Here is a 25,505-nt window from a genome sequence, read left to right on the forward strand (position 1 = left end):
AAGCCAGCCATCTTGTTTGGCAAGTGTGTTTTACAGCTTGTTATTTTGACTTTGACTTCAGGTGAACTCTGACAGAATATTAAGGGCAGGCTAAAAATGTTTGTTAAAGCCATCATATTGCTTATTGAAAGTATTTTTGTAATTTCTTTTCTAGAAAAGAAATAGAAAAAAAAATTTGATCCGGTATGAAAAATAATCTTTTATTTTTAAGCCACTTGACCTTAGTATATCAAATTATTTGATTAACTTATTTAAATTTTCATATTACTTTGCTAGTAATAAATGCAAATGTTGCATTTTAATGTCACACTTGAAGGCCCTATTTACGTGAAACTTCATGTAATGTAAACAATGAGATAAGAGAAATAAGATCTGTGAAATGCAGAGTTATGAAAGAGATTCAGTTTTATTTTATGTACAAGTAGAACATTAAAAATGAACAGTAAATACAGAATAAATTTTTTGTAGTTGCTCAGACATCAGCCTTCTTTGTCCAAGCCTTTGTCAGTGACCCATTTTCATAATTTGTGAGCAGACAAGCAACAGTGTACAGCTGATTGATAATCCCAAGAACACCCAGAGGAATTTCAGAATCAAATAACTTGTGCTCTTTGACTCTGTGAATGAGGGTCTCCACATGCAACCCAAGGCGTGCTATGGCGGGGGTTTCCCTAATTTCCCCTGCAGGCATCTGAGACCTGCCAAAGAAAAATGCTGGCCTGTAAACCTTGCAGGGTACAATGTCGTCAATAATTAAGCCTCTGTATACCATGACAGCCATCCCTGGTTTTAAGAGGGTGAGTAGACCAGATTCACGTGTGATCTGCTTGTCACTGATGGACCCTGCATACAGTCCTGAGATGAATGTCACTGCCCCATGTGGTGCAATCCCTATCAGCCCCTTCAGAGTGCAGTGTGATTTGTAAGATGAAAACCTCTTACAAAAGAGGATAGGGGAAGATGGGCACTGACACCTCAGCTCAATACAGTCAAGGATGACTGTTGTGTCGGGGTAGTCCTTGAAGTCAGCAGGTAGACTGCTGTGGATCTGGTTCTCAGGTATCCAGATCCTAATGGAGCCAAGCACTGTGAATAGGAAGTTGGTCCATGCAGTAATGATCCAGCTGACCGTGGAATGATGGACACCAAAACGGTCAGCAAGATCCCGTTGTTTGGATCCAAGGGCCAGGTAATTTAGGAACAGGAAAAATTCATCAATGGGCTGCAGGGTTTGGGTTGAGGAAGTGGAGTCGATTGCAGTTCCTCTCTGTCCTTGACGAATACAGACCATGGATGGCAGAGCGGGCTCGATCATGGACCAGAAACGCATCAGTAGGTCATATGATGCAAACCTGAAAAACAAACAAAATAAAATTAAAAATATCAATAAATGTTCACATTTACCAACACAACATAATAAAAAAACTGAAAATTGTAATATATATATTACATTTCTTTAGATTTGTACTGTTTCTTTGCAGGATATATATCCTGCAAAGAAACAGTACGAATCTAAACCTCTAATAAAACTCCTGTTAATAGTGCTATATGTGTTATTGATAATCTGTGCCTAGTATATTTTTAGAATATTTTTGAGAAACAGATAAATTTTATATTTATTTTTTCATAATGTAAAACTGAAGACTTTTTTTAAGTTTACAAAATTTCAATATGTAAATTTATCTAAGAACTAATACAGTTTTAGAAAAAATTTGAGAAACAGTAAAAATGTTTCTCTAAACATTTTTAGAGAAACTAAAATGTTTAGTTTTAACCCAAAACTTAAACTATATATATATATAAATATTATATATATATATATATATATATATATATATATATATATATATATATATATATATATATATATATATATATATATATATATATATATAAGTTTTGTATATATATGTATACTGATGAGAGTCAATATGACTGAATGCAACTAAATAAAAAGCATGCATATGCAAATATGTTAATCTACAAATAAACTATATGAATGCAGAGTAAATCACATCATCATGGTATTATATGGGAAATTTACAGGAAAATACTAATAACATAAAATGAAGGGTAAAATATGGTTGGTTCCTGGCCAAAACGGGAGGCTTCGCAGGTATGAAGACATATACCAAAACACAAAGTCTCACCTTGTGAAGAATCTAATGTCCTTGTCCGATGATGCAAAACGGTGAATGCCAAATCGTTGCCTCAGAGTAAGGCTCTCCGCCTGTTCCCGTAGTTGGCTAATTTCCTCCCAGAGAGCATCATTTTCCTCCAGCACCAAATCCACAACTGCAGGGTCTGGAGCCGAGGCATAATCGTGTTCCTTAGTACAAACACTGGCTGGTGGGTTAGCCTCCTCCTCACTGTCCTCTGGTGGTGGTCTTTTCCTTGTCTCACAAACCCCCGGTGGCGGGACTGGAAGGGAGAAATTATTCCACTCAAAGAGAGCAGGTACAGCTCCCTTTTTTAACCTCCGTCTGCCCATTTCTTTCTCAGGCTCTTTTATGTCCTCAGGTTTGAAATGCCGGCTACAAACTCTAGTGTGAGCTTTGATGCCTAAGTTAGCTCTCCGGATAGCCACTATCCATAGTTTTCTTAACTCCTCATCGGCAGGGAAGCTGAAAAAACTGAGGAATTTGTTGCACCTGCTAGTCACCGGACACAATGGCACACAACAAAACTCGGTTGTTGTGCCAGTTGCTCTGAGATATTTTATTTTCTGCATCCTCTTCATTGTCATAACTGCTAAAACCTGTACAGAAAACAGGCTACAGGAAACAATCTATGTGGACTACATTTAAACGGAAGTACGTCACCTCTACTCGTGGCACGTAGGCGATTCTTGTATGGCAGGCCATTTTAACTTACATTTGGTTTTACCGTCCTTACATCCCAGATATCTGAAACTGATTTATGACTAGACGTATAACTAATTTAAGATATCTTTAATTATATTTTTACTAAACAAAATGCCTATTCGAGATATCTGTAATTATATTCTGACTAGTCGAAATGACATCAGATTTGCCACTGAATTGTATGGAGACTTTGGTGGTATGGCAGGCCGTTTTAACATAAATTCGGTTTTACCTACCTTACATTGCAGATATCTCAAATTGTTTTATGACTAGACGTAAAGTAAATTCAAGATATGTTGATTTTAGTTTTGACTTGTCATAATTCTATTTAAAATATCTTGAATGACACCATAATTCAAGATGTATTTTTAGATAGGAGATACAGTTTTGACCAGTAAAAATTAAATTATAGATATTTTAAAAGCAATTAATGGCTAGGCAAAACTAAATTAGAGATATCTCGAATTGAAATTTTGACTTGTCAAAATTGCTTTTCGGATATCTCCAAATGAATTAGAATTAGATTATATATGTATTTCTGCGACAATAAACAAGAAACATAAAAATGTACATCAGAGAAAGCTAATTCTCCAAAATAATGTAGGTCAGTATAAATCAGTCTGTTTCGTTTGGGAATCGAAAACTCTAAGATCAATTTCCACTTTTATTCCCGAAGGTGGGGTCTCTGTATGCAGGTGATTTTTGTGAATCGGGTTACTGTGGGACTGACCACCTGTCTGAGTTTGGGGAAGTGGGAGGGGCTCACAACAGAGTAGATTCTTTTTAGAGAACCGGCTCTTTTTGCGCGGATCACTAAAAAGAGTCGACTCTTTCGGCTCCAAAGCGGCTCTTCGGATTTTTTTTTTTTTTTTTTTTTTTTTTTTGTTGTTCCTTAATTTATTATCCAGCAGAAAAATGTTGCAAAATGAATGAGAGCTCACTGTCGGAAATGACTATATTCAACAGCTCTTCTGGGTCAGCGTAAAGCGCAATCAGAAAACATGCTTCTGATACATGACAGTTTACTCCTCTAAAGTAATGGGTTTTAAATGTTTTCTTCTGTGAAAAACACACCAGCAATAAATCTCAGGCTCTGAAAAGAATGAAGGAATTATTTAAACCCACAAGGGGGCGTCCTGAACTGTCTTTCACTAAAGAATGGGCATGGAAGAGAATTAAACCCAACCATAGTTATTGCTTTAGTATAATGTAGAAAATATGTTACATTAGCTACATACAGAAAATGTACATCTTAACACTATTTGTGGCTTATGATAATGGTATAAAAATAACAGTCGACAGCTGACAGACAGTTCTTAGGGGATGTAGCCACACTCAGTTGTTTTCTTGGATGTTAATACACAATTTGATCACTATGTAGTTTTATGCAACCACTCTCTTTCTCTGGGACTGCTAATATATTCAAATATTGTGGAAATCTATATTTTTTTATTTCTGAAAAGAAAATTGAAAATAGACATACCGTTTAACTTAAAAATTTTATTATGTGGCCTTTTCTGTTTAAACACTCCAAAAAATTAAGTCTTTGTTATAAACTTAATTTTAATTTTAGCAAAATTTAATATCCACAGCTGCAGATTTTTTTTAAGATAAAGCCCACATTGAATGCCTTTTATGCCTTTGTTTCTTCATGGTTGTATTATCTGAAGTACTGTACCAACACAAAAGCTTTAAAGACTTCTTCAATTTGTTATGAATTTTACATGTAATCTGCCCAAATTTGCTGTATTTAATGTTTCCCTGCTTGTCATTTTTGTTCTTTGTCCTTAAGCCTCGTTGTTTTTTCACTCACTGTTTGTTTTTGTAATGTCTTGTACATATTTGTGTTAATAGAAAAAAAATAAATCCTATAATGTATTTAATAAAGTCCAGTTCAACAAAATCTGGACTTGTAGATTAAGTTGTATTTTCTATTTCTGTGTGTGTAAAAATTATGAAGCCATGATTTTAGTAATTTAGCAGACATCTTGTTATCAGTTCTTAGGCTTGTGGTTAATCTGATTAATCTTAATTCTATTAGAATCATTTGCAACGTTTATCACAAGGGCAACATGCAGAAGTACTTGTATTTCTGCATGTAGAAGTACAAGCTTCTATATGCTTCTACTTCTACATAATCTTTTTCTGTTGGTTTCATTTTGAAGCTACATGGAAGTTTATGTATGAGAGAACTTCACGACTAGAAGGTAGTTGCAGTATAATTAGTAGAACTAGTTACATATGTTTCTCCAGCATCTTTTGTTCATTTTGGTGAAAGAATACTTTCTGGGTGTGGCAGATTTAAACTAGAGAATACTCACTAGCTGCTTAGGTTTGTGAAGATAACGCATTTATATACTTGGTAGATTTGTCAGGGTAGCCTGCTTTGACACAACATAAGGTTATATGGTGCTCAGGATTTGTGATTAAAAATACAGAATAATGTAGTCAATACAAACCTGGTGCTCAGTGTGTGAAAAAGTATAGTGTATAGGCCTCTAATATTCTGTTTCAAATTCATGAAATTATTGATCACATGCACATTCATTTAAAATGCAGAACATCTACCTAATATCCATATATGAATGCATTTTCTACTCATGAAAGTGCATGCAGTCAGGCTGCCATAACTGCTTGATCAAACTTAAGACTGCATTTTCTTCATCTTCAAACTTTGACTCAATCACTGGCCCTTAAAATTTATAAAACCGTTTGATGCCTTTTTATACATTGAACAGCTATAATCTGCAGAATCACAGTTCTACAAAAATAATAAATAGCCAAAAGCACTGCAGCATGGAAACAACTTCTTTTATTGCTCACAGCAGGGAGTGTGTGTTTCTGAAGCAATTAGATTTCATTGTGTTGTGGCCTGGCTGTATGTTGAATTTCTTTCTTTGGCTAAGTGAACCAGCAAGATGCAGTTTTCCCTTGGCTGTTGGTTGTTGGTGCAAGCTTTTGTTGTTCTTCTTCTGGATCTCTGTATTGAATTAACTTGAGTCATCCAACCCCTCCAGTGCATCCAGGAGCCTGTGCAAACCACAGGATAGATTTTGTTTTTGTCTTTATGATTCCCGATTGAAACTTTGAAATGAAGGAAGAGATGATACCATACATATTTATTTTCACCCTCATAGTTCTTACTTAAAGTCTCCACCGTCCAGCAGACTCTTGTAAGTGCTGATCTCGGCCTCTAGCTTCATCTTCATGTTGAGCAGCGCCTCGTACTCCTGTGTCTGGTGGTTAATATTCGCCCGCAAGTTGGTGAGTTCTTCTTCTAGGCGTACAGTGATGTTGTTGTATTTTTCCATTTCCATGTTGTAGCGTAAATTTGTGTTATGCAAAGTGTCTTCTAAAGACGCTTTCTGTTGAAGAAGTTAGAAAATGTGTGAAAACCGGTCCACAAAAAGACATGTTTGAATAAATAATATGCAGCTCTAGCTTTACAGATTTGATCACTTCAATCTGTGAATAAAGCAAAAATGTGTAGAAAATGTTTTGAGGGCTTACTAAGCTCTGTTGAGACGCGAGTTCAATTTCGAGCGTCTGTATTTGTCTGCTTAAATCGCTTTTTTCCACCTGAGCCCCCTGGAGTGCTTCTGTATTCTGTGACACCTGGACTTGCACATCTGCAATCTGATAGGGGAAAAAAAAACACAACATGTTGACCTGACAATATAACCTACCCCTTTATCTTATCATTTCCCTCGTTTTTCTGGCATTCCTGACCTGATTTTCATGCCAGCGTTTAAGGTCCTCTGCATTCTTCAAGGCAATCTTCTCATAGTTGGCTCTCACGTCCTCCATAATCTGAGAGAGGTCCTGACCTTTGGGAGCATCAACATCCACTTGCACGCCGGACTGAGAAATCTGATTCCTTATCTCCATTACCTCCTGTAGGAACACAAGAGGGTTAGGGAGACAAAAAAGGGATGTAAAAACAAGTTTTGTTTTTAAGTTAAAGAGAATTCAGTTTGAATTTCTGAATGGTTGTGAAGCCTATAGGATTTTTCATATGGTGCTAAAAGGAAATATGTAAAAAAGTTTTTGCTTTTACATAAATACATGTACAATAAGGGAGAATTGGGGCCTCCCTGTGGAGCGTGTGGCTTTAAGCGTTTTAAGAAATATCTGAAATGTGAAATTCAGCTGTATGTAATTTGCATAATTCATCTTAGGTTAGAGGTTAATTTCTCTGCTTTAAGGGAGTTTTTATTGGATTTAATCATCCATAGTCTAAAATCTTAAATACTTAGACCTTTACTAAATAATTATACAGTGAACATAGGTTACAGGTTTTATTTCTGAACAAAAAAGCATTTTCACTGTTTGAATGACATTAGACCATTTGAGAAACAATATATATAGATTGCATAATTCATTTTAAGAACTTGGATTAGAATTTAAAATTAAAGTTGTGTTTCATGAAACCATAACTTGATGTGAAAAAAAATGCATTGTTTTCAAGAACACTCTGGAAACACTGACCGAGTGTTTCTATTTAGACGCAAAATGTTAGTGAGTCTTGATACCCTGTTTCATATTAAGGACAGAGAGCAGTTAAAGCTGATATCCACAGCTTGTTGATGACGCGTCATCTTAGCAGTGAAAAGAAACTTGTAACTCTGTTACTAATGTGTGTTAAAAGCTGCAAGGTCACAGATAAAAACAGGGAAACTTGAATGCATTCTCAAATACCTAGGATCTCAACAAATAAAAGAAAACTCCTCCCTGTCCTCTACCGCTAACATATTTTTGCTACACAGATTTATTTCCACAGTAAAAAAAATTTTTTTTTCCTTTTTACTCTGTTTAAACTGAAATGGTAAACTACTTTCAAGCAATCCCTTTGGGTTTCAAGAACGACTTTGCAACTGTGTTGGATTTTGTTCTGCAAGAATATAACATATTCTATTTAAAAATAATAAATAAATTGTGCCCCAGGGTGAAGTGCTAAAAATAAAGAGACACTGCAAACTCACATTTTCATGGTTCTTTTTCAGGAAATGGAGTTCTTCCTTCACAGCTTCCATCTCACTTTCGATGTTCAGCCTGTTCATGTTGGTTTCGTCAATGACTTTCTTCAGGCCAGCGATGTCGCCCTCCACAGACTGCCGGATCGCCATTTCATTCTCAAACCTGTTGCAGGTCAGACATGCAAACACCATGACACGTTAAATTCCATAGGATGATGGAGTTAAAGGAATTGATGTGGAGAACCATAAAAAACACGTACTTCACTTTGAAGTCATCTGCAGCAAGACGGGCGTTGTCAATCTGGAGCACAAATCGAGCGTTCTCGGCTATTTTGTCAAAGATCTGTATGAGAAAAAGTTATTTCTGTGTAACATATACATACGTGTATGCAAACAAAATATAAAATAAGGACATAGTGCTCTCAAAATATAGTTATTTTTTGAGAGGGCTCTTTGATAGATGTAAAAGTCTGATTTTGGCACATTTACTTCCCCATATTTAACGGCAGAAACCCAAGAATCAAGAGCGCAGGATTGTTTGATTCATAGCAACATTTGCTCATAATAAAAAAGGAACCATAAATTGCAGAACGGGAAGTGGGGGATGTTCCTGTGGCAAACAAAAAAAGTAGTTTGTTTTAGCGTTGCTATATAAACGGTTTCCTGTCTGAAGAAGTCACACAAATAACTTTTTCTTCTCTCCAGCTTTCAGCTGCATGTTGCTGTCAGTCACTTGTATCACTCTGGGGTTTGCACGCATAGATTTCCAAGCTCTATGCGAGCACAGATCTAGGAAATTCTTTCTGACTGACTCTCAGCATTTTTTTTTTCCTGTGGTTGTACATCCTGCCACAATAAACAGCCTAAATTCTTGCCCCCTTTATGCCAAGATAGTCACCATACATGTGCCATTAGATGATATTGAAGCACTGGCCTCTGGAAAGGAATGTGACATTTGACTCTGTGGGACTGGAGCTGATTGTTATACAACCACTGCACTGCAGACATCTTTCAGTGTGTGTGTGGATGTGGTTACTACACATCTGTTTCCCATTGAGGCTCTCCCACACCAGAGTGTGCTTGTAGAATCACCATCTAACAAGCAGATTCTTTAGGGTTTCTTTTTTTTTTCTGGTCTTCTGAGTGAGCCTCTTGTGATTCAAACCTCGTGTTAGTGATTCATTGGAGGAAGTTCTGGCCCGTTTGAAGCACTAAAGAAAGCTCCGCAAAGGGAGGGTTGTAGCTTAGCAACCACACCCTTCATTTTCATAAATGAAATCTGATAACTTTTGAAGATAATGCAACTTTTATTTTTAAAATCCCAACTAACAAGATAGTTAGTGCTTCAAACTTACTATCTTGTTAGTTTGGAGCCCACCAATAGGGGCCATTTTCACCACTTAAAATCTACTTTTTGTCATTGTTTACGTCTTTAAACAATGACAAGCAACCACACCCTTCATTTTCATAAACGAAATCTGATAACTTTTGAAAATAATGCAATCCCAACTAACAAGATAGTTAGTGCTTCAAACTTACCATCTTGTTAGTTTGGAGCACACCAATAGGGGCCATTTTCACCACTTAAAATCTACGTATTGTCATTGTTTACGTCTTTAAACTATAGCAAGAGAAAGTCACATATTTCCACTTTGAAGCACTGCAAAGTTTTCTTCTCACCTGGTTGCGCAGGTCTTCGATGATGGGCTCGTACTTGCTGTAATCTCTCACATCCTGACCGCCCCTCTCCAGGGCCTCCCTGATGTTGATCTCCAGCTTCTTGTTGGCCTGCTCCAGGTTCCTCACCGTCTCCAGGTAGTTGGCCAGACGGTCGTTCAGGTTCTGCATTGCCCCCTTCTCATTGCCGAGGATGCCGCCACCAGATGCAGCAGCACCAGCCCCGCCAAAGCCTGCGCCCGCTCCCGCTCCGCCGCCCAGGGCGCTGCTGAGCTTGAAGCCGCCAGAGGAAGATGACATGGGAGCACCGGAGCGCAGGGAGGATGCAGAGGCAGAGGAGATGCGGGCACCATGTCCGCCGGCTCCACCATAAATACTGTGAGCTCGGTACTGAGGAGCAGAGCGGGTGTAGGAGACCCGGGAGGAAGGGATCTGCATGTTGGAACTTCTGTAACTCATTTTGAAGAATTGCAAGTAGAGGTGCAAGGAGAAGTCAGAGCTGTAGAGGATGACTGCTGGCTGAGTTAGAAAGTGACGCTGCCAGAGGGAAGTGGGAAACTTATACTGCTGCCTCTCTCCTCCAATAACAGCTGGCCTCTTAGACCCTGCCCACTTCATCAACCGCCTCTCTGCTCTCTCCTTCTGTCGCCTGCTCACACGTTCCGTTTTTTTTTTTCTTTTTTAGCCCACAATGTGTTTTCTGTCACCATGGTGATGCGTGAAACACTTTTGGCCGCGAAAAGGCTTGAATGTTGTTAAAGCAAAATAGACCCCATACATAAATTATTCATCAAAGCAAACAAAACAAAGTTACATAAACACCCTGCTCAGACAAAGTTTTGTTTTAAAAGGTAATAGAAAACTGATCCTGAACAGTAAGGGTTCTGCATGTCAATAAGAAAGTTAATCAAAACTAATAACTATTCACAACCCTTGAACTATGTCTTCTAGACTCCAACCATGCAAGACAAATTCTTGCGGTTTGTCCATAAAAGGCAGAACGAATCAGATACTGCATAGTTTCTGTGTTTGTGGTCAGCAAGTCCTAGAATAAACAGAAGTCACAAGCCTTCCTATCTACACCAAGCTAAACTCAAGATAACACCGCTGCAGAAATAGGCAACACGACTGAGGTGATACGCTCATGAACACATTTATAATAAGGACTAAATTTCACACTGAGATGTTTTGCTAACTATTCACACCCCTTGAACTGCGTCACATTTTACCACCTGACAACTAGACCCTGAGGGTATCATGGGGGAGGGGGATCGTTTGATAAATGAATGCAAAGAAGTAGTACAATAGCAGATGGCATTCAACATTCATGAGAAGTATATTTGTGAGACGTCTATCAAACTCTCATTCCTGTGACACATTCAAGTCTTTTGGGGGTATGTCTCTATCAGCTTTGCACATATAGAGATTACGATGTTTCTCATTCTAATTTGCAACAGTATCTTAAGCTCACTCATATTGAACAGATTGTTTTTGTGAACAGATTCTTAAGAAGATTAAATTCTTGATTTAGACCAGACCTTTCTAACACATGCATATGACTAAAACCATTACATTGTAGCTCTAACTCTGTGTTCAGGGGTTTTGCCCTGCTTACAGGAAAATCTGCGCTCTAGTATGTAATCTTTGTCAACTTCTAACAAGTTTTGTTCCTAATTTTCCTTATTTGTCTCCATTGATTATACCATCAAGTCTGACCACTGTCCCTGTGCCTGCTAAAAAAAAAAAAGCGCTTGCCACAACAAGATCACAATCACATGATTTTTGGACTCATCTGACCAAAACACCTTCTTCCACATGTTTACTGTGTTGCAACCCTACATGGATTTTGACTATTTCAACAACAGAATACACTATTTCATAAAGATCAGATTCATGGAGTGTTCGTCCAATAGCTGATGAACTGTTAGAAGAATAGTTCTTCAATTATTCTCTTCAAAGGGAATCTCTCAACAAGCTAGAGATAACCCTGAATCCAGAGTCTTTAATCTCTTTAGCTTCCCTAGTTATATCATGGGTTTCTGATTAATGGTCTTTTTTTTTTTTTTTTGCCTGGCCTGTCAGTTTTGATGGATGGCCGTGTCTCGGTAGGTCTGGTATTGGCTCTTCATTTTCAAATAGTGGACAAAACATCTGTGTGATATTACATTGTTTATAACCTAATCCTGTCTTAAATTTCTCCACAACTTTGTGTAACTTCTGAAGGCAATTTGTTACAACTGTGCAGTGTGCTTCTTAATGACCTGGCTGACTTGCCATACTTGATGGAATAATGAATTAATTTCCAGCCACCAGTGCAGAACTTTAAGCCAATCACACTTTAGTTGTGCAGCAGGACAATAATCCAAAGCACCGTGGCAAAGCCACTTCTGAATGACTCAAAATTAAATTTTGGAGTGATCTATCCAAAGTCTGTATTTTAATCCAATTAAGATACTGTTGTATGATCTTTAACTCACCGTTCAACCCCGGACACCCCAAAGTAGGTGAATTTAAATATCTCTACAAAAGGAGAGTTTGTCAAAATTACTCAGTTGTGATGTTGAAGACACCTAGCCAGTGCAATTCAACCCCAATTAAATAGTTTATTGATCCCAAAGGTAATGTTTTTTTTTTTTTTTGCAATTACTAATCCACATATTGCCAGAAACACTTTTCACAGCACTTTTGACACTTTTTCCAGATTTGTTTTGCAAATCACAATCTTTTCTTCTACCCCACAACTATGCTCTACTTTATGTTGGTCTGTCACTAAAATCCCAATAAAGCACACTGAAGTTTATGACTGTCTAATGTCACAAAAAAGGAAAAGTCGCTTTATGAGACGAGGCGTGTTTTAATGCAAACAAAGAGATATCCAAGCTTAAAGGGTTTTCACCAGCTCTGTAGGAGATGAGAAGCCTGAGAAGCAAAAGTTAGATGATACCTCGCTAAGATTACAGTCAAAAGGAAAGAATGGATGTCCCCATTTACCAGTCATACTGTAGGCATTCATTACTGTCTCTGAGGATGTTAGAAAAGTATTATTAAAGCTTTAACCATAGGACACGAGAACCAGTTTTGAGTACAAGAGTTTGAAAAGTGATCTTTATTTATGTTGATTTCTTGGGAACTACAGGTCAGCCTCATTTTCTTTCTTTCTTTTTTTTTTTTTAATTAGAGATCCATTTCAGTTTTACAAATTAACATGTTTTTAACACGCTAAAGCATAGAAATAACCTTCATGAAGATAATAATAAAAAAGTTACTTGACAATAATCCTTTAGCATTGTAAAACCTTTGGAAACTCTGAAGTAGCGGCTTAAGAGTGAATAAAACCAAAACTATCCTCTCATGGGAGGAAACTCCAAACACACTCCACACCCTCCTGACATCCCACTGCATTCATGCCCTTTTCTTTTCAAACTTAGCAAATCTTTGATCATATTTCATTGTAAATCACCTTTCACATTATACTGACTAACTTTTTTAAACAAAAAAAAAGGCTCAAACTGCAGAGAACTGCAATAATCTAACTGCAAATTACAGGAAGGATGAACGAAAGCAGCGTGACTCAACCCTCATGACCGTCTGAATGTGTGTTGGCAACGTTTGATTCTCTCAGGGAAACCAAACTAGCAACTGGCAAACACAAAATGTTACTTGACCAGAAATTTTATCCACAATGTAATTAAAATATCTGTTTTTGTATCTTTCTTGTAATACAAAAACACAAACAGGCTTCATTTGTGGAGTGTTGTTCCCTGTTTCAGTCTGAGAGTTAGAACTGCACACTGTTTTTAATAGACAGGGCAGGAAGGATGAAGAATAGGAAAACTGGAACAAGTTTTAGTATGTGAGTCAAATGACTGCAGAAATCTGGAAACTACTAGGAGGGGTTTATGTGTTTCACAAATGTTGGACCGCAGCCTTCATGTTACTGTTCTCATCTGGTCTGGCCTTGAATAAATCTCACTTCCCTTCCTGTTTTGCTTTATCCAGCGATGGTGCAGACTGAGTTCTCTCACAGACTTACAAAAGCCTCAGAAAGTACTAATGCCCCATTTATATTTTGTCGCATTACAGCAAAAATTGTCTATGTATTTCACTGAGATTTTAGGTGATAAATAAGCACAAATTAGTGTAAAAGAATACCTTCATTAAGGCCAAGTGGGTTTTTTCCTTAAAAAGTTTTTTTTTATCCTTAAAAGTAACTAAAATGTGAATCAATGTAATTAGATACACTACTTGATCAGCATAAATATTGATCAAGTATTTTAAAAGTTTCTCTCTTTCAAATAGTAACTTTTAATTGAAACTAGTTAGATTTTCAGTGGCGTAAATTAGAAATATTCAGATTTTATGATCATTTTGGTTTGTGCAATGCTTTTTGTCTGTAATTATGGTAACATTTTGTTTTATTTGAAAAGCTGACTTCTTGTTGAGCCCTATGTTACATTAGAAATGACATAGGTGGCAGAAGGATTGCATAGGCTTGTAACAATTCATCTTTTAACAGGGTTTACTGCATATTTTTTTGGAAAGAAAGAAAAGAAATTTTAATAACTGAATTTGGATCGACATTATTTGTATTTGCATCTTTCTAGGTAAAAATTTAAATTTTTTTCCTTGTTAAATTCACAGTTTGCAAGAGTCCTTTACAGGAGTTCTTGACAAATGATACAATGTTTGATCTGTTGCCATAACAACAGATCAAACATTGATCTGTTGTTATGGCAACAACAGATCAATATCTGTTGGGTATCTGTTGGGTAGTTTAGTCAGTGTTGACTAAACTACCCAACACTGGTAGTTTAGTCTCAGTATAAATCCAACCATTCTGTGAAGAAGGGATTTATTAGAGTCTCATGAACATCAGGCAATACAGCAGCAACTTTGTGGGAAACTTTAAACCAGGATAAGGTTGTCAAACAAAAGCCCATTTCACTGAGAACTGTTTAGTTCATCATCTCAAATCAGAAATATTATGGTTTTACATTGGTCATATAAAACAGACAATACAATACGAAACATGACTGATCATATAAAACTGAGAGGTATAAACTTGCCCAAATCAGTGCTCAACATTGAGTCTGTAACATGAAATTCTAATAAGACAGAATTTCATCAAAACCATCAAGTTCATGGTTTTGTTTATGGGAAAATGTGGAAAAGCTCAAAAGATATGAAAACATTGCCACAAAAAATTCTTTTGTGTCTTATAATAAATTTAAGACACAAATGCATGTTTTCACATATCTTGATGCATAATAGATGCAAGAGAGGCTGCTTCTAAATGTGTGAAGGTGACACATTCTTACTCAGAGAGTTCCTGACATTCCCCCTCTCTACTCATTTCTCCCTTTTCCTCCTTCCTTCCTGGCTGACTAAAGATACAGTATTAAAATCCAGTGGAAACTAAATGAAAAAAAAAAATAATAATTGAACAAAATTTATTTATTCTTTTTCCAGTTTTATGGGCAGGACAATTGACAAAAATGTGAGGGGTACACATCTCACCGCAGCTCAATGAAATGTGTCGTCTCAGAGACATTTTCTCTGTTGGTTGTCATGTCCATTTTGAGCTCAAAGACATTTCACAGGAAGACTTTAAAGGATTGACTGTTCATTATGTGTAAATTCTGAAGAGCGAGATCCATTTCTCAAACTAAACTACATGTTTGTTTGGCTACGATCATAAACTCTTTAAAGGATACTTGGATTTTTTTCTTAATATGGCGGAAAAATTGTCAAAGAAAATGCACAGTGAGTGAATGATTCTGCCTCCTTCATTCAACTTTTCATAGTGAAATGCAAACCAATGACTCTTTTGACTTTCCTGTCTTAAAGAGTCCATAAAGATATATAAAAATGTGAAACTGGCCTTTATTTTATAGAAATTGTCAGACAGTTTCTCTGTGTGGCACTTGTGATTTTCTTAAAAAGGACCATTTAGTAAAATGTTCCCTCCCACTGAACAAATGCAGTTGAATTAAACATTTTAATTCAACATAGCACTACAGAGTGAAACCATTTTGATTGATATTTTTCTTTTTTTAAAAATCAGGTTATTTTAAGTAATGGAGTTTTTAAGCAGTCTATCTGAACAATGGAAACTGAAACACAAAAATGTTCTCTTGAGGAAAATCGAGTCATGTTAAGTATCTGTTCACTTTAAATGACTTTAACTGCTAAGTTTCAGCAGTGGCCCACAGGTGGCGGCATCACGTTATAATTTCTCCAGCTGAAGTGGAAACACCGTGCAAGCACTCCAGGAGGGTTTGCTCTGTTGATAACACTCAATTTGAACACTAGAGGGCAAAAGTCTCAACTTAAACTGTGGTGTAGCTGAAGGATAAAAGAATCTCCACATTTATTGGGTCTCAAAAAAAAGTATACAGTCAATATTATTATCTTTAGAATGGACAAAAATACATGAAAAAGAAAGGCTGGGGCTAAAGCAAGAAAAAAAACAAACTAAAAAAGTTCTGCTATGCAAACAATCTATAAATCATAATCAGTAAGTAATAACTAAACAATTTTCTCTTTTAAATGGGTTGATATTTTTATGCTTCTTAAATAGAGGCCCAGTCTATCACTAGAATGTCTTTAATTGCCTCTAAAAACTGCGTTCGTCTGTGTAAAAATACCAGATTCGGTGCAATAAAAAGTAGCACCAAAATAAATAATTTAGAAACACTTCCACCTTCTAAGTGACATAAAATCTATACAATTCAACTAAGAAACAATCAAATTGAAGAATCAAGAATAAAAAATAAATAAAAAATGCAGTAATCTGATTGGACAAGTGTCTATACTCTTAACTAATTTTTGCTGAAGCTCTGTTGAAATTATTTAAATTTGTTTTTCATGTATTCTTTTATTGTTCAGCATGGCCCCAGACAGATTTGGTGACGCTTAAACCCTCAAAATTGACCAGCTTGTGTGGACGTCTTTTATGCAGCAGGTTTCTTTTGATCTCTTTGACACTGTTGCGTCAGCTAAAAATATAGAAATGAGCAAAACTTTATGTCAGGTCAATCTAATTCACTGTATTTGGTTAAAATGTGTGAGTTTCTGAACACAATTCATTGCTTTATATTTCTGTGTAATATTTTGTAATATTCTAAAATTTCACAAAATATTACATCGGCCTAATGCAAATATCTGTAATACAGACAATTAAAAGTATATTTAGTACCTGCTTAAAGGTAGATACTTTCAAAATTACATTTTTAATATGGTAAATGAGCCTCATCAGAACAGATATTCCAATTTGATGAGATGTACCTCTACATGAGATACATATCAGTAAAACTGAAGTAGCTTTTTATAGATGATCACAAATTATTTTTTTTGATCACCAAAACCTGGGATTTTAACAGGGACGCGTAAACTTTTGAGAGTCACTTTCCGTACTTGGATTTTAGTGGTTGTTTCATCCGAGCTTCGGCAACAAAGGATTTAACATGTTTCTTAATAACCTACTCATCATCTGCTTTAAAGTTATCTGGTTATATAACTCCAATAAATAATTTAAATGGGTGAGGTCAAACAGGGATCCATCCTAACACTAACTGAAGCTGAATTTGTGACTTTGGATACAAACTGATTCTGTTTACAGATGTAAGTTTGAATAAAGCAAGGATGAAGTAGTAACATGTGGGTAAGAGATAGATCAAGGAACTGGCAAAGGGCCGAACAGATACAGAGTCAACAGTGCTTTTTTATGTTTTTTTTTTTTTGTTTTTTTTGTGCTTTTGTTTGTTTTACCCTATGTAACGGCATTAAATTGTGTAGATTTCTGTCCTGACTTGGGACAGACAATTTGTCTAGTGTGAAGCAAGCAGAAACTCTTGCAATGTGTGCTTCTAACAGCACATAATGCACAGTCAAACTTGAAAACTTGAGATAAAACAGAAAAATCAAACAAAGTCTTCTTGCAGACTTTGATCAAACATTGATCTTACTCTATTGTCCTCGTAGTTTGCTCAATGCTATCTACACATTTAAGTTCAAAGTTACTCAGAGATATAGTATGTAAAAGATATGTTTAATAGAGCATTAAACAACAGGAGCTATAAAGCATTAAGGCCACGAATCGTTTTATTTGTTGACATTTCTTTGCAGTTTCATGCATTCCACCCAGTTCCCCCACCAATCCCATGAGTCAGCCAGTGGTTGTGAAACAGATTTCTTTCTTATCTTTGCTAATTGTCTTCTCATATATCCCACCAGCTCCTCTTCTCACTCTTGCTCCCGCCTGACTTGTCGCACATACGTGTGTCTCTCGGCACATTCCTGCCTTGGTGTGTCATTTAGCAGCTCTGCACAGGAGAGCATCTTTGGCTTTTTCTGAGATTTGAGAATAAAGTTTGCAAATTACCCTTTGGGTTCCCAGATTTCCTGATCAAATAAGGAATTGTATCAAGAACAAGAAAAGCGACCTTATTCAGATTCAACCCAATGAGCTGTAGCTTTGTGTAAGGAAACAAACAAAAGTTGGCTGACTTGTACATATATGGTCGTCTCCAAGTTCAGCACAAGACCTCCTTTGTGAAGAACTACGTCACTCCTTGATAATAGCCAAGCAAAACATGTACTTTTAACAGGACAGCTTCAATTGTTGCACATTTTAAAACGTGCCTCCTCCTGATATGTTTTAACAACTCAAAGTGTTAAAATGGTAGTAAGGGTGGAGACTACTCTGGCTAAAGTTAGCAGCAGCAACATGAATCACGAATCATGAATCTGCCAAGCTACACATGCATCATGATTTCCACACAATAAGATTTGAAACATTTTTTTAAAAAACGGTGAGGTCTTCCCAGAAAGCTGTTTAGATTTGAGATATGCGACGCCATGGCAACAATAGCACACCAACACACGCACACACACACTCCCAGTACACACATTCATCCACCCAGTTTTCTGTATGAATTAGCAAAACCTAACAGTCAAGGAGCAAAGCACCAGTCCAGATTTGTACAACTAAAATCACATTAACATCTTCACACAGTTTGCACAACACTACACACAATTATTTCCAAAACACTGACCAAACTTTTGTGCCTTTAACACTGAAATCGATCATAATGTGTAGCTTCCTTTTGTGGTCAAAACAAAAACTCTGAACTAAATACACCAATTTGATGTGGAAAAAAAGAGCTAGAGGTATGGATTTGTCACTTTCTCACTCCAGGAGATTTTTTTTCCCACGTTGTCAAACCCAGCTGGGGAAAAAGAAGTGGATCATGATGACTAGTGTGATCTTTTTTTTCTTTTTTAGACTTAGTTAATTATAAAAGGTTGGGACATGAAGAGAAATAAATAAAGTAATAATAGAAATTTTATTGGTCTGCCCAACCAATGCCATGTAATGTTGGCAAATTTATGTGTATACTTTCTCTGAGTAAATGCAATAAGTGTTTTAGGATGAACACAGGAATCACAATCAGACCAGATTGTAGAGATTGTTGGGGTTTTATAAGTAATTATGGAGTTTTAATTGAAATGTTCCAGTTTAAAAAAAAACCCATCTGAGTTAAATGTGTGAAGTGTTATGAAACACCAGGCAGAATTGGTTGCTCCTCTATCTTAATAAATCAAATGATTAGTATCAGTGCCAAAATAACACACAGGTACTTATAAAACTGATCAGACTCTACATCACAGGTGTCAAACTCCAGTCCTCAAGGGCCGCTGTCCTGCAGTTTTTAGATGTGCCACAGGCACAAAATACTGGAATCAAATGGCTTTATTAAGTTCTCCAGAGCCTTTGCTAATGACCTAATAATTTTATTCAGGTGTGGTGCAGTGTGGTGGACAGTGGCCTTCCAGGCCTGGAGCTTGACACCCCTGCTCTACATGGTTCCCCTTTCATGAGAACTTGAGGTGTTGAACTTCTAAAACCCATGCAGAAATCTTTTGTCTTGGTGACATTTAGCATTAAGTTGAAATTGAGAGCGAGAGAAAATGTTTTCTCAGTCTTTTTATAATTTGCTCTGTGGGTGGGTTGTATTGAAACTAAGGTGGGGTCTGGTAATAGGAAGAAGGTTTGACCACATTTGTTTTTGACCTCACAGATATAGGAGGAATTCACTTGGTGGGTGAGCATATAAACACATCAATCCAGACGGATAATAAAAGAGCTCAGAAAAATGGCTGAACCATAAAGTCTTTTCTTTGGGCCAATTGTAAATCCATCCATAACTCCACTTAACTATTTTATACATGGGCTTATAATTTTGGTTAGTGACTGTTTTGGACAAGGATTCTTGAATAAAATTCACCAAGTAAATAGGTAAATCTGCTGCTTCCACAACTATGAGACATGTGGTCACTTCTCAACACCAACATCACACTGAGCAGCCGAGTTTCACTGACACATCTATGATAAGAGGCTGTGAAGTGGATAAGATGATGGTAAAATTAGATTCTTAATTATTTCCAAGGTATGAATTTTTGTAGATATAAAACATGACAGGCATTGGTCAACAACCGTAAACCTACTAGAAGTTGAATAATTTCTAAAGTATGGAAAATTCACCTTTTCAAATATCTGAACAAATTTGACTTTTTTTCTCTATTACAACAGTAAAACGAAGAATGCTCTGACTGTTCTTGTGATTTGAGTCTCTAATTTGCTACAAATGTGTAACATGACGTAATTTTCTTCCCTGACATTGCCTCACTTCTACCCTTCTCACCCTCTCCTCTTCACTACAGCCAATCGCATCCCGGCGGGGTCCCTCCCCTGCTCTGATAAATACCACGGAGGACAAGAGAGGCTCCATCTGCCGCGACTCTTCTCCTCCCTCACCACCTCGGTGCTATAGACTCCCATTGTGACCATGTCTGTCAGAGCTCTGAAGACCACCACCCTCTCCACGGTGTCATCCTCCAGGGGTCCCACCCAGGGCTACAGCAGCCGCTCATTCTCCGGCTATGGGGGCTGCGGTGTGGGGAGTGCCAGGCAGAGCTACGCCGTCCGCTCCTCATATGGAGGAATTGGCAGCAGTGGTGCTTCTGTTGGTGCTGCTGGGGGGTTTGGACTGAGAGGATGTGGAGGGGATTTCGGCCATGTGGGCTTTGGTGGGGGTATTGCCAATGAAGTGGCGGCCCCCATCACCGCCGTGACAGTGAACAAGAGCCTGCTGGCTCCCCTTAACCTGGAGATCGACCCCACCATCCAGGCCGTCCGCATCCAGGAGAAGGAGCAGATCAAGACCCTCAACAATCGCTTTGCTTCTTTCATTGACAAGGTCAGTCACTCAAGAGGTTAATACAGCCAAATGTTAGGGACCAGCACAACCTCAAGGAGAAACCTTTGTGCCTGTACAACAGGGTGGGGGACAACCATGTTTCACTCTGTTATAGAGCTAATCTACAATAATATGGTAAGGCACTTAGATCCATTAATCTGTCTAAGCTGTCAGGACAGGACACATCAGAGAAGGTAAAAGTTTATATCCACAGCAGAAATAGAAAACAAATAATGCACATTGTGTTGACCTGACTTTTGGGATAGAAAATAAAAAAACTCAGGAAATGCAAAGGAAATGAGTGTTCTGCACACCAAAGCAGGTGATCAGCCTTGGGACATTGCCTCACAGAACAACATTGTTTAAAATTATATTTGTGGAACAAATCTGGGGGAAATTACTTGTTCTACATAGAGCCTAAATAAATTCACTCAAAGAGCTCAGCTTCAGGGGTCAGTTTTACTTACTGCTGAAGAGTAAACAAATTCTTTTTTTTTTTTCTTTTAAAGTGCAGTTACAGCTTGTACAACCATAAACGAAAAGGAGTGGAAGTAATCTGAGAAATAGCTGCAAGAGACAAACCTCTTGTTTTAAGGATGTTCAGTAAATCTTTGCAGAAGAAACTTGAACAATGCCTGTTTTATGAGGCCAAGAAAGCTTTTATGCTAAAAGAAGAATGGATCATTGTTATACCTCCTAAATTAAACATGACAATTCATTTTACAGAGCAAGGCTTGTTTTCTGCAACGGACTTGTTAGATTCTTCAGTGAGTTGTAATTTGTCAGAGCTGTATAGTAGTTTTCTTTATATAAGGAGGTGCTCAATGATGAAAGGGGTTTTAAATAAAGCCTGCAGTAATTCCTTGGATCACAAAACCAAAGTTCACTCTCCCTTTGCTTCCCGGACCAGTGTGACAGCAAAAAGAGTACACACAGAACTGTGTCTGTCATCATGTTGACTCCACAAAAGACAGGATGGCAGAGAGAATCATTGCACAATTGGCACCTGGGTCACAATACCACATTGTGTTTAACTGTCGCATTCTATGAAAAATTTATTATTTTTGAGCCAACTTTTAGTGTTTCTCAGCAGTCAAACTTATTGTTTTTTGAGTCATCCCTTGACTTTACATTAATTAATTATCCATTTGTTCTTTGACAATTGAAAGAAAAAGAATGTATGTGTTTTTACAAATGAATATAGGTTGCAGAATCTCACTCTTTTATAACATTAAAATAGCCATTAAGTTTAGCTTTGAATCATAAGCTTTAATGCAGACTCCTATTTCTGCATCATCAGTCAGTGGAGTTCATCTCCTGAGTGGACATGTTCATAATTCAGGAATGACTTGCTCAGGCAAAAAGGACAGATAACTTTGGGTCTGATTGTGCTGCACTGGGAAGAAAGCCGTACAAGAAAGAATAAACATGAATTTAATTAATGACTCTCTTTGTCTTCAGGTACGCTTCCTCGAACAGCAAAATAAAATGCTTGAGACGAAGTGGAAGCTTCTGCAGGAGCAGACCACGTCTCGGTCCAACATCAACACCATGTTCGAGGCGTACATAGCCAACCTTCGTAAGCAGCTGGACAACCTGGGTCATGAAAAGCTCAAACTGGAATCCGACCTGCACCAGACGACTAGCCTGGTGGAGGACTACAAAATCAAGTAGGTGGAGCTTAAACCAAGGGCGTAGGTTTGGTCCATGTTTTGGTGGGACCTTACAACTTACAGATTAGGTATTTGCCAATACAGAATGTAAGTCTGATATTTCACTAAACTTAACTCCACCTTAACTCACATGTGGAGCAGATAACTGAAGCAGTATGCTAAAGACAGTATGTTTACTCTTTGTTTTTATATCTCTTGTTAATTTGGATCTCAATGACTCTTGTTTGAGGACAGAGTTGGTAACATGACACCTTAAGTTAACATAAGTTCTTATTGTTTCTGCTTTCTAAGGTATGAAGAGGAGATCAACAAGCGCAATGAGTGTGAGAATAACTTTGTCCTCATGAAGAAGGTTTGAGCAAATTTACCTGCAAAAATAATGTATTGGGACATTTCTATAAACTGTCTGGTATTCACCATTAAATACTCTGTCATCTGAAGGACACAGATGCAACCTACATGATCAAAGTGGAGCTGGAGGCAAAGCTGGATGGGCTCTCAGATGAGATTGAGTTCTTGAGACAGCTCTTCGATGCAGTAAAAACCTTTTATAAACACACAATTCCACATTAATGGCTCCCTAAAGTAAAAGTTCTGTTTTTTTACAGCTTATTTTAATTTCTCGTCCTTTTCTGTAGGAAATTAATGAATTGCAAAGTCAGATTAAGGACATATCTGTCGTAGTGGAGATGGACAACAGCCGCGATCTTGACATGGATGCTATTATTGCTGAGGTTCGAGCTCAATATGAGGACATCGCCAACAAGAGCAGAGCGGAGGCTGAATCCTGGTACCAGAACAAGGTGGTACAACATTTCTGATGATTTAACATAAAACCTAATTGATGCACAGCCGCATTGTTTTGTTTATTTATTTTTATAATTATTGTATAGCTCGATTGAAAAATCTTGGGTTTTTTTTTTTTTTTTAATACTAGTCTTATGATTTTCCTTTGGTACGTTAGGAGTAATTTTCGCAGGATGGTTGTTGCAAAAGGACAACAAGTTGTGATAAGTTCCATTTATTTGAGGTAGTTTCACAACATTAACAAAGCTGATTGCCATTTTTGAATGCAATGTTAGTGTCATGTTGAGTGTCAATTTCCTGATCTATGTGCAAAATCTTGCAATCAAGACCAAGATGTAAGGTAAGACATTTTATCTACAAACAGTAAGAAGCGTGCAAAAGTCAAACTCCCTCAGGACAAGGCTGGATTTGGTATCATTTGAGGGGGAGAGACATAGGTTAGTTGGGGTTCATGAGACGGAGGTAGGGAGGGAGACTGGTTGTTTATTGTGGCTTGAGGCAGGTATTAGAGGGGTTCTGGTGTGGAGCAAGGAGCACGTATGCATTTAAGTCACCAATTCTGAGAATGCTGGGGAGTCTGAGGAACCAGGCAGGATGTGAGTCTGATGGCGGAGAGCTTGTTGTTATTTCAGGTTTCATGTTGTTATCTGCCTCCAGCGCTCTGCTCTCTCTGGTCAGACCATTAACATAAGAAATTACTATTTGTGTACTTCTAAGAGGCAAGAAAACAGAGTCGGAAGAAGCAGCTAAACAACACAATAAACTTCAGATGTAAAAATGAAAAGAATGAGAAATTAATGAACCAATTTTTGTGTTCCAGTATGCAGAGATCCAACACTCAGCTGGAAAATATGATAATGATCTAAAGTCAACCAGGGCCGAAATCGCAGACATGAACCGCAGAATAATGAGGCTCCAGTCTGAAATTGACATGGTTAAAGCTCAGGTGAGAAATCAAGCCTAAACTTTATACGGTCTGCTTTCTTTACTTTATTATAACTGTGGATTCACACTTTTGAACAATTCGTATTTTTCGTCTACGATTCAGAGACTACTTTGTTTCAATTTATCAAGGCTATAAGTTTTCTTTTTTTTTGTCTGCAAAGCTCTCTGTTTATGTCCTCCCAATCTTAGAGAAACAACTTGGAGGCTCAGATAGGCGAGGCTGAGGAGAGGGGTGAGCTGGCAGTGAAGGACGCCAAGTTGCGGATCAGAGACCTGGAGGAAGCTCTGCAGAGAGCTAAACAGGACATGGCCCTGCAGGTCCGCCAGTACCAAGAACTGATGAACGTGAAGCTGGCTCTGGATATTGAAATAGCCACTTATAAAAAGCTACTGGAAGGAGAGGAGATCAGGTAAACTTTTGCTGCTTTGTAACTTATTCGCCACCCGGTGGTGATAATGAGAACTGCATCCACGTGAAAAATAAAGTTGGTTTCTCTTCCTGCTGCAGGCTAGCAACAGGAATCAAGACCAGTGTGTCTCAGCAGACTTGTAAGTCTATGCTGTGGTTTCATGGAAATAAACAGTGTCTTAAGCATTGACACAAACAGCATCACTTTGGTTTTTAATCTTTTCTCTCTTCTTACCGCATAGCCTTCAACTACAATGCCGCCTATAACCTGGAGACCTCCCGTATCCCATCCTACGCCAGTTCTTCCCTTGATTCAATTAAGTCAAGCAGTGGTTTGGCCTCTGCCCTCGAAGACGGGGTTGTGAAGACCACCACGGTGACCACGACCGAAACCGTGGTGACCAAGACTGAGGAGAAGAAGGAGGAAGAGACTCAAGGAGTAGCTGAGGAAGAAGAGAAGAAGGAGGAGGAGAAGGTGGAGGCTGAAGCTGTGGCTGTAGCTGAATAGTGGTGTCTTGATTTGTTTGTGATTTTGATCATGGTGACTAAAAATAAAGCAGATCTTCCCAACCTATTGATCACTTATTTAAAGCTCAATGAATTAAAAGAATGTTCTGATGCAAGAGCTATAAAGAACTTTTTTTTTCTCTCCAATAAAGTATTGCTGGATGAGGCAGCTTTATTTCCAAACCCTGAAGTTTTTAAAGGGGGCATATTATGCAAAATCTTTTTTTTTTTTTTTATATATTTGATTTATGTCACGTTATAAGGTTATTCCGTCATCAAACACAAACCTGAAGCGTTTCATTCATGTTTGAGAAACCTTTGAATCTCCCATGGCAGACATTTTGGTATGGAGAGCTTCCATATTTGGGTGTAGGTGGCTTAACTCC

At 37.6% G+C, this 25,505-nt stretch overlaps 3 protein-coding genes across 3 annotated transcripts; 1 reads left to right on the forward strand and 2 right to left on the reverse strand.

Annotated features, from left to right (window-relative positions):
* Positions 1 to 386: 386 nt before the first annotated feature.
* LOC122833773 lies at positions 387 to 2,812 on the reverse strand. Its single transcript, XM_044121641.1, has 2 exons — positions 2,151 to 2,812; positions 387 to 1,352 (listed from the first exon to the last, which is right to left on the reverse strand). Exons 1-2 carry the CDS (start codon positions 2,744 to 2,746, stop codon positions 473 to 475), a joined length of 1,476 nt encoding a protein of 491 aa, XP_043977576.1. The 5' UTR covers positions 2,747 to 2,812; the 3' UTR covers positions 387 to 472.
* A 2,849-nt stretch (positions 2,813 to 5,661) lies between these two features.
* On the reverse strand, positions 5,662 to 10,150 carry LOC122833772 (keratin, type I cytoskeletal 18-like). The gene is made up of 7 exons (XM_044121640.1): positions 9,521 to 10,150; positions 8,101 to 8,183; positions 7,847 to 8,003; positions 6,594 to 6,758; positions 6,375 to 6,500; positions 6,009 to 6,229; positions 5,662 to 5,894 (listed from the first exon to the last, which is right to left on the reverse strand). The coding sequence occupies exons 1-7, from the start codon at positions 10,133 to 10,135 to the stop codon at positions 5,855 to 5,857; spliced, it is 1,407 nt and encodes a 468-aa protein (XP_043977575.1). The 5' UTR covers positions 10,136 to 10,150; the 3' UTR covers positions 5,662 to 5,854.
* Positions 10,151 to 20,295: 10,145 nt separating this feature from the next.
* Positions 20,296 to 25,182, forward strand: LOC122833774 (keratin, type II cytoskeletal 8-like). Its single transcript, XM_044121642.1, has 9 exons — positions 20,296 to 20,778; positions 22,240 to 22,448; positions 22,743 to 22,803; positions 22,893 to 22,988; positions 23,090 to 23,254; positions 24,079 to 24,204; positions 24,393 to 24,613; positions 24,712 to 24,752; positions 24,855 to 25,182. Exons 1-9 carry the CDS (start codon positions 20,368 to 20,370, stop codon positions 25,118 to 25,120), a joined length of 1,596 nt encoding a protein of 531 aa, XP_043977577.1. The 5' UTR covers positions 20,296 to 20,367; the 3' UTR covers positions 25,121 to 25,182.
* The last annotated feature ends 323 nt before the right edge of the window (positions 25,183 to 25,505 follow it).

Source organism: Gambusia affinis, linkage group LG07, assembly GCF_019740435.1.
Source record: "Gambusia affinis linkage group LG07, SWU_Gaff_1.0, whole genome shotgun sequence".
Classification (NCBI taxonomy): domain Eukaryota; kingdom Metazoa; phylum Chordata; class Actinopteri; order Cyprinodontiformes; family Poeciliidae; genus Gambusia; species Gambusia affinis.

Bases quoted from the DNA above. Each gene is read 5' to 3' on its own strand.
- LOC122833773 (XM_044121641.1), bottom strand. From the start codon at position 2,746: ATGACAATGAAGAGGATGCAGAAAATAAAATATCTCAGAGCAACTGGC. The intron at 1,353-2,150 runs GTGAGACTTTGT...TTTGTTTTTCAG, and splicing joins GACATTAGATTCTTCACAAG to GTTTGCATCATATGACCTAC.
- LOC122833772 (XM_044121640.1), bottom strand. From the start codon at position 10,135: ATGAAGTGGGCAGGGTCTAAGAGGCCAGCTGTTATTGGAGGAGAGAGG. The intron at 8,184-9,520 runs GTGAGAAGAAAA...TTTCTCATACAG, and splicing joins TCGAAGACCTGCGCAACCAG to ATCTTTGACAAAATAGCCGA. The intron at 6,501-6,593 runs GTCAGGAATGCC...TTCCCCTATCAG, and splicing joins AACGCTGGCATGAAAATCAG to ATTGCAGATGTGCAAGTCCA.
- LOC122833774 (XM_044121642.1), top strand. From the start codon at position 20,368: ATGTCTGTCAGAGCTCTGAAGACCACCACCCTCTCCACGGTGTCATCC. The intron at 24,205-24,392 runs GTGAGAAATCAA...TCCCAATCTTAG, and splicing joins TTGACATGGTTAAAGCTCAG to AGAAACAACTTGGAGGCTCA. The intron at 24,614-24,711 runs GTAAACTTTTGC...TTCCTGCTGCAG, and splicing joins CTGGAAGGAGAGGAGATCAG to GCTAGCAACAGGAATCAAGA.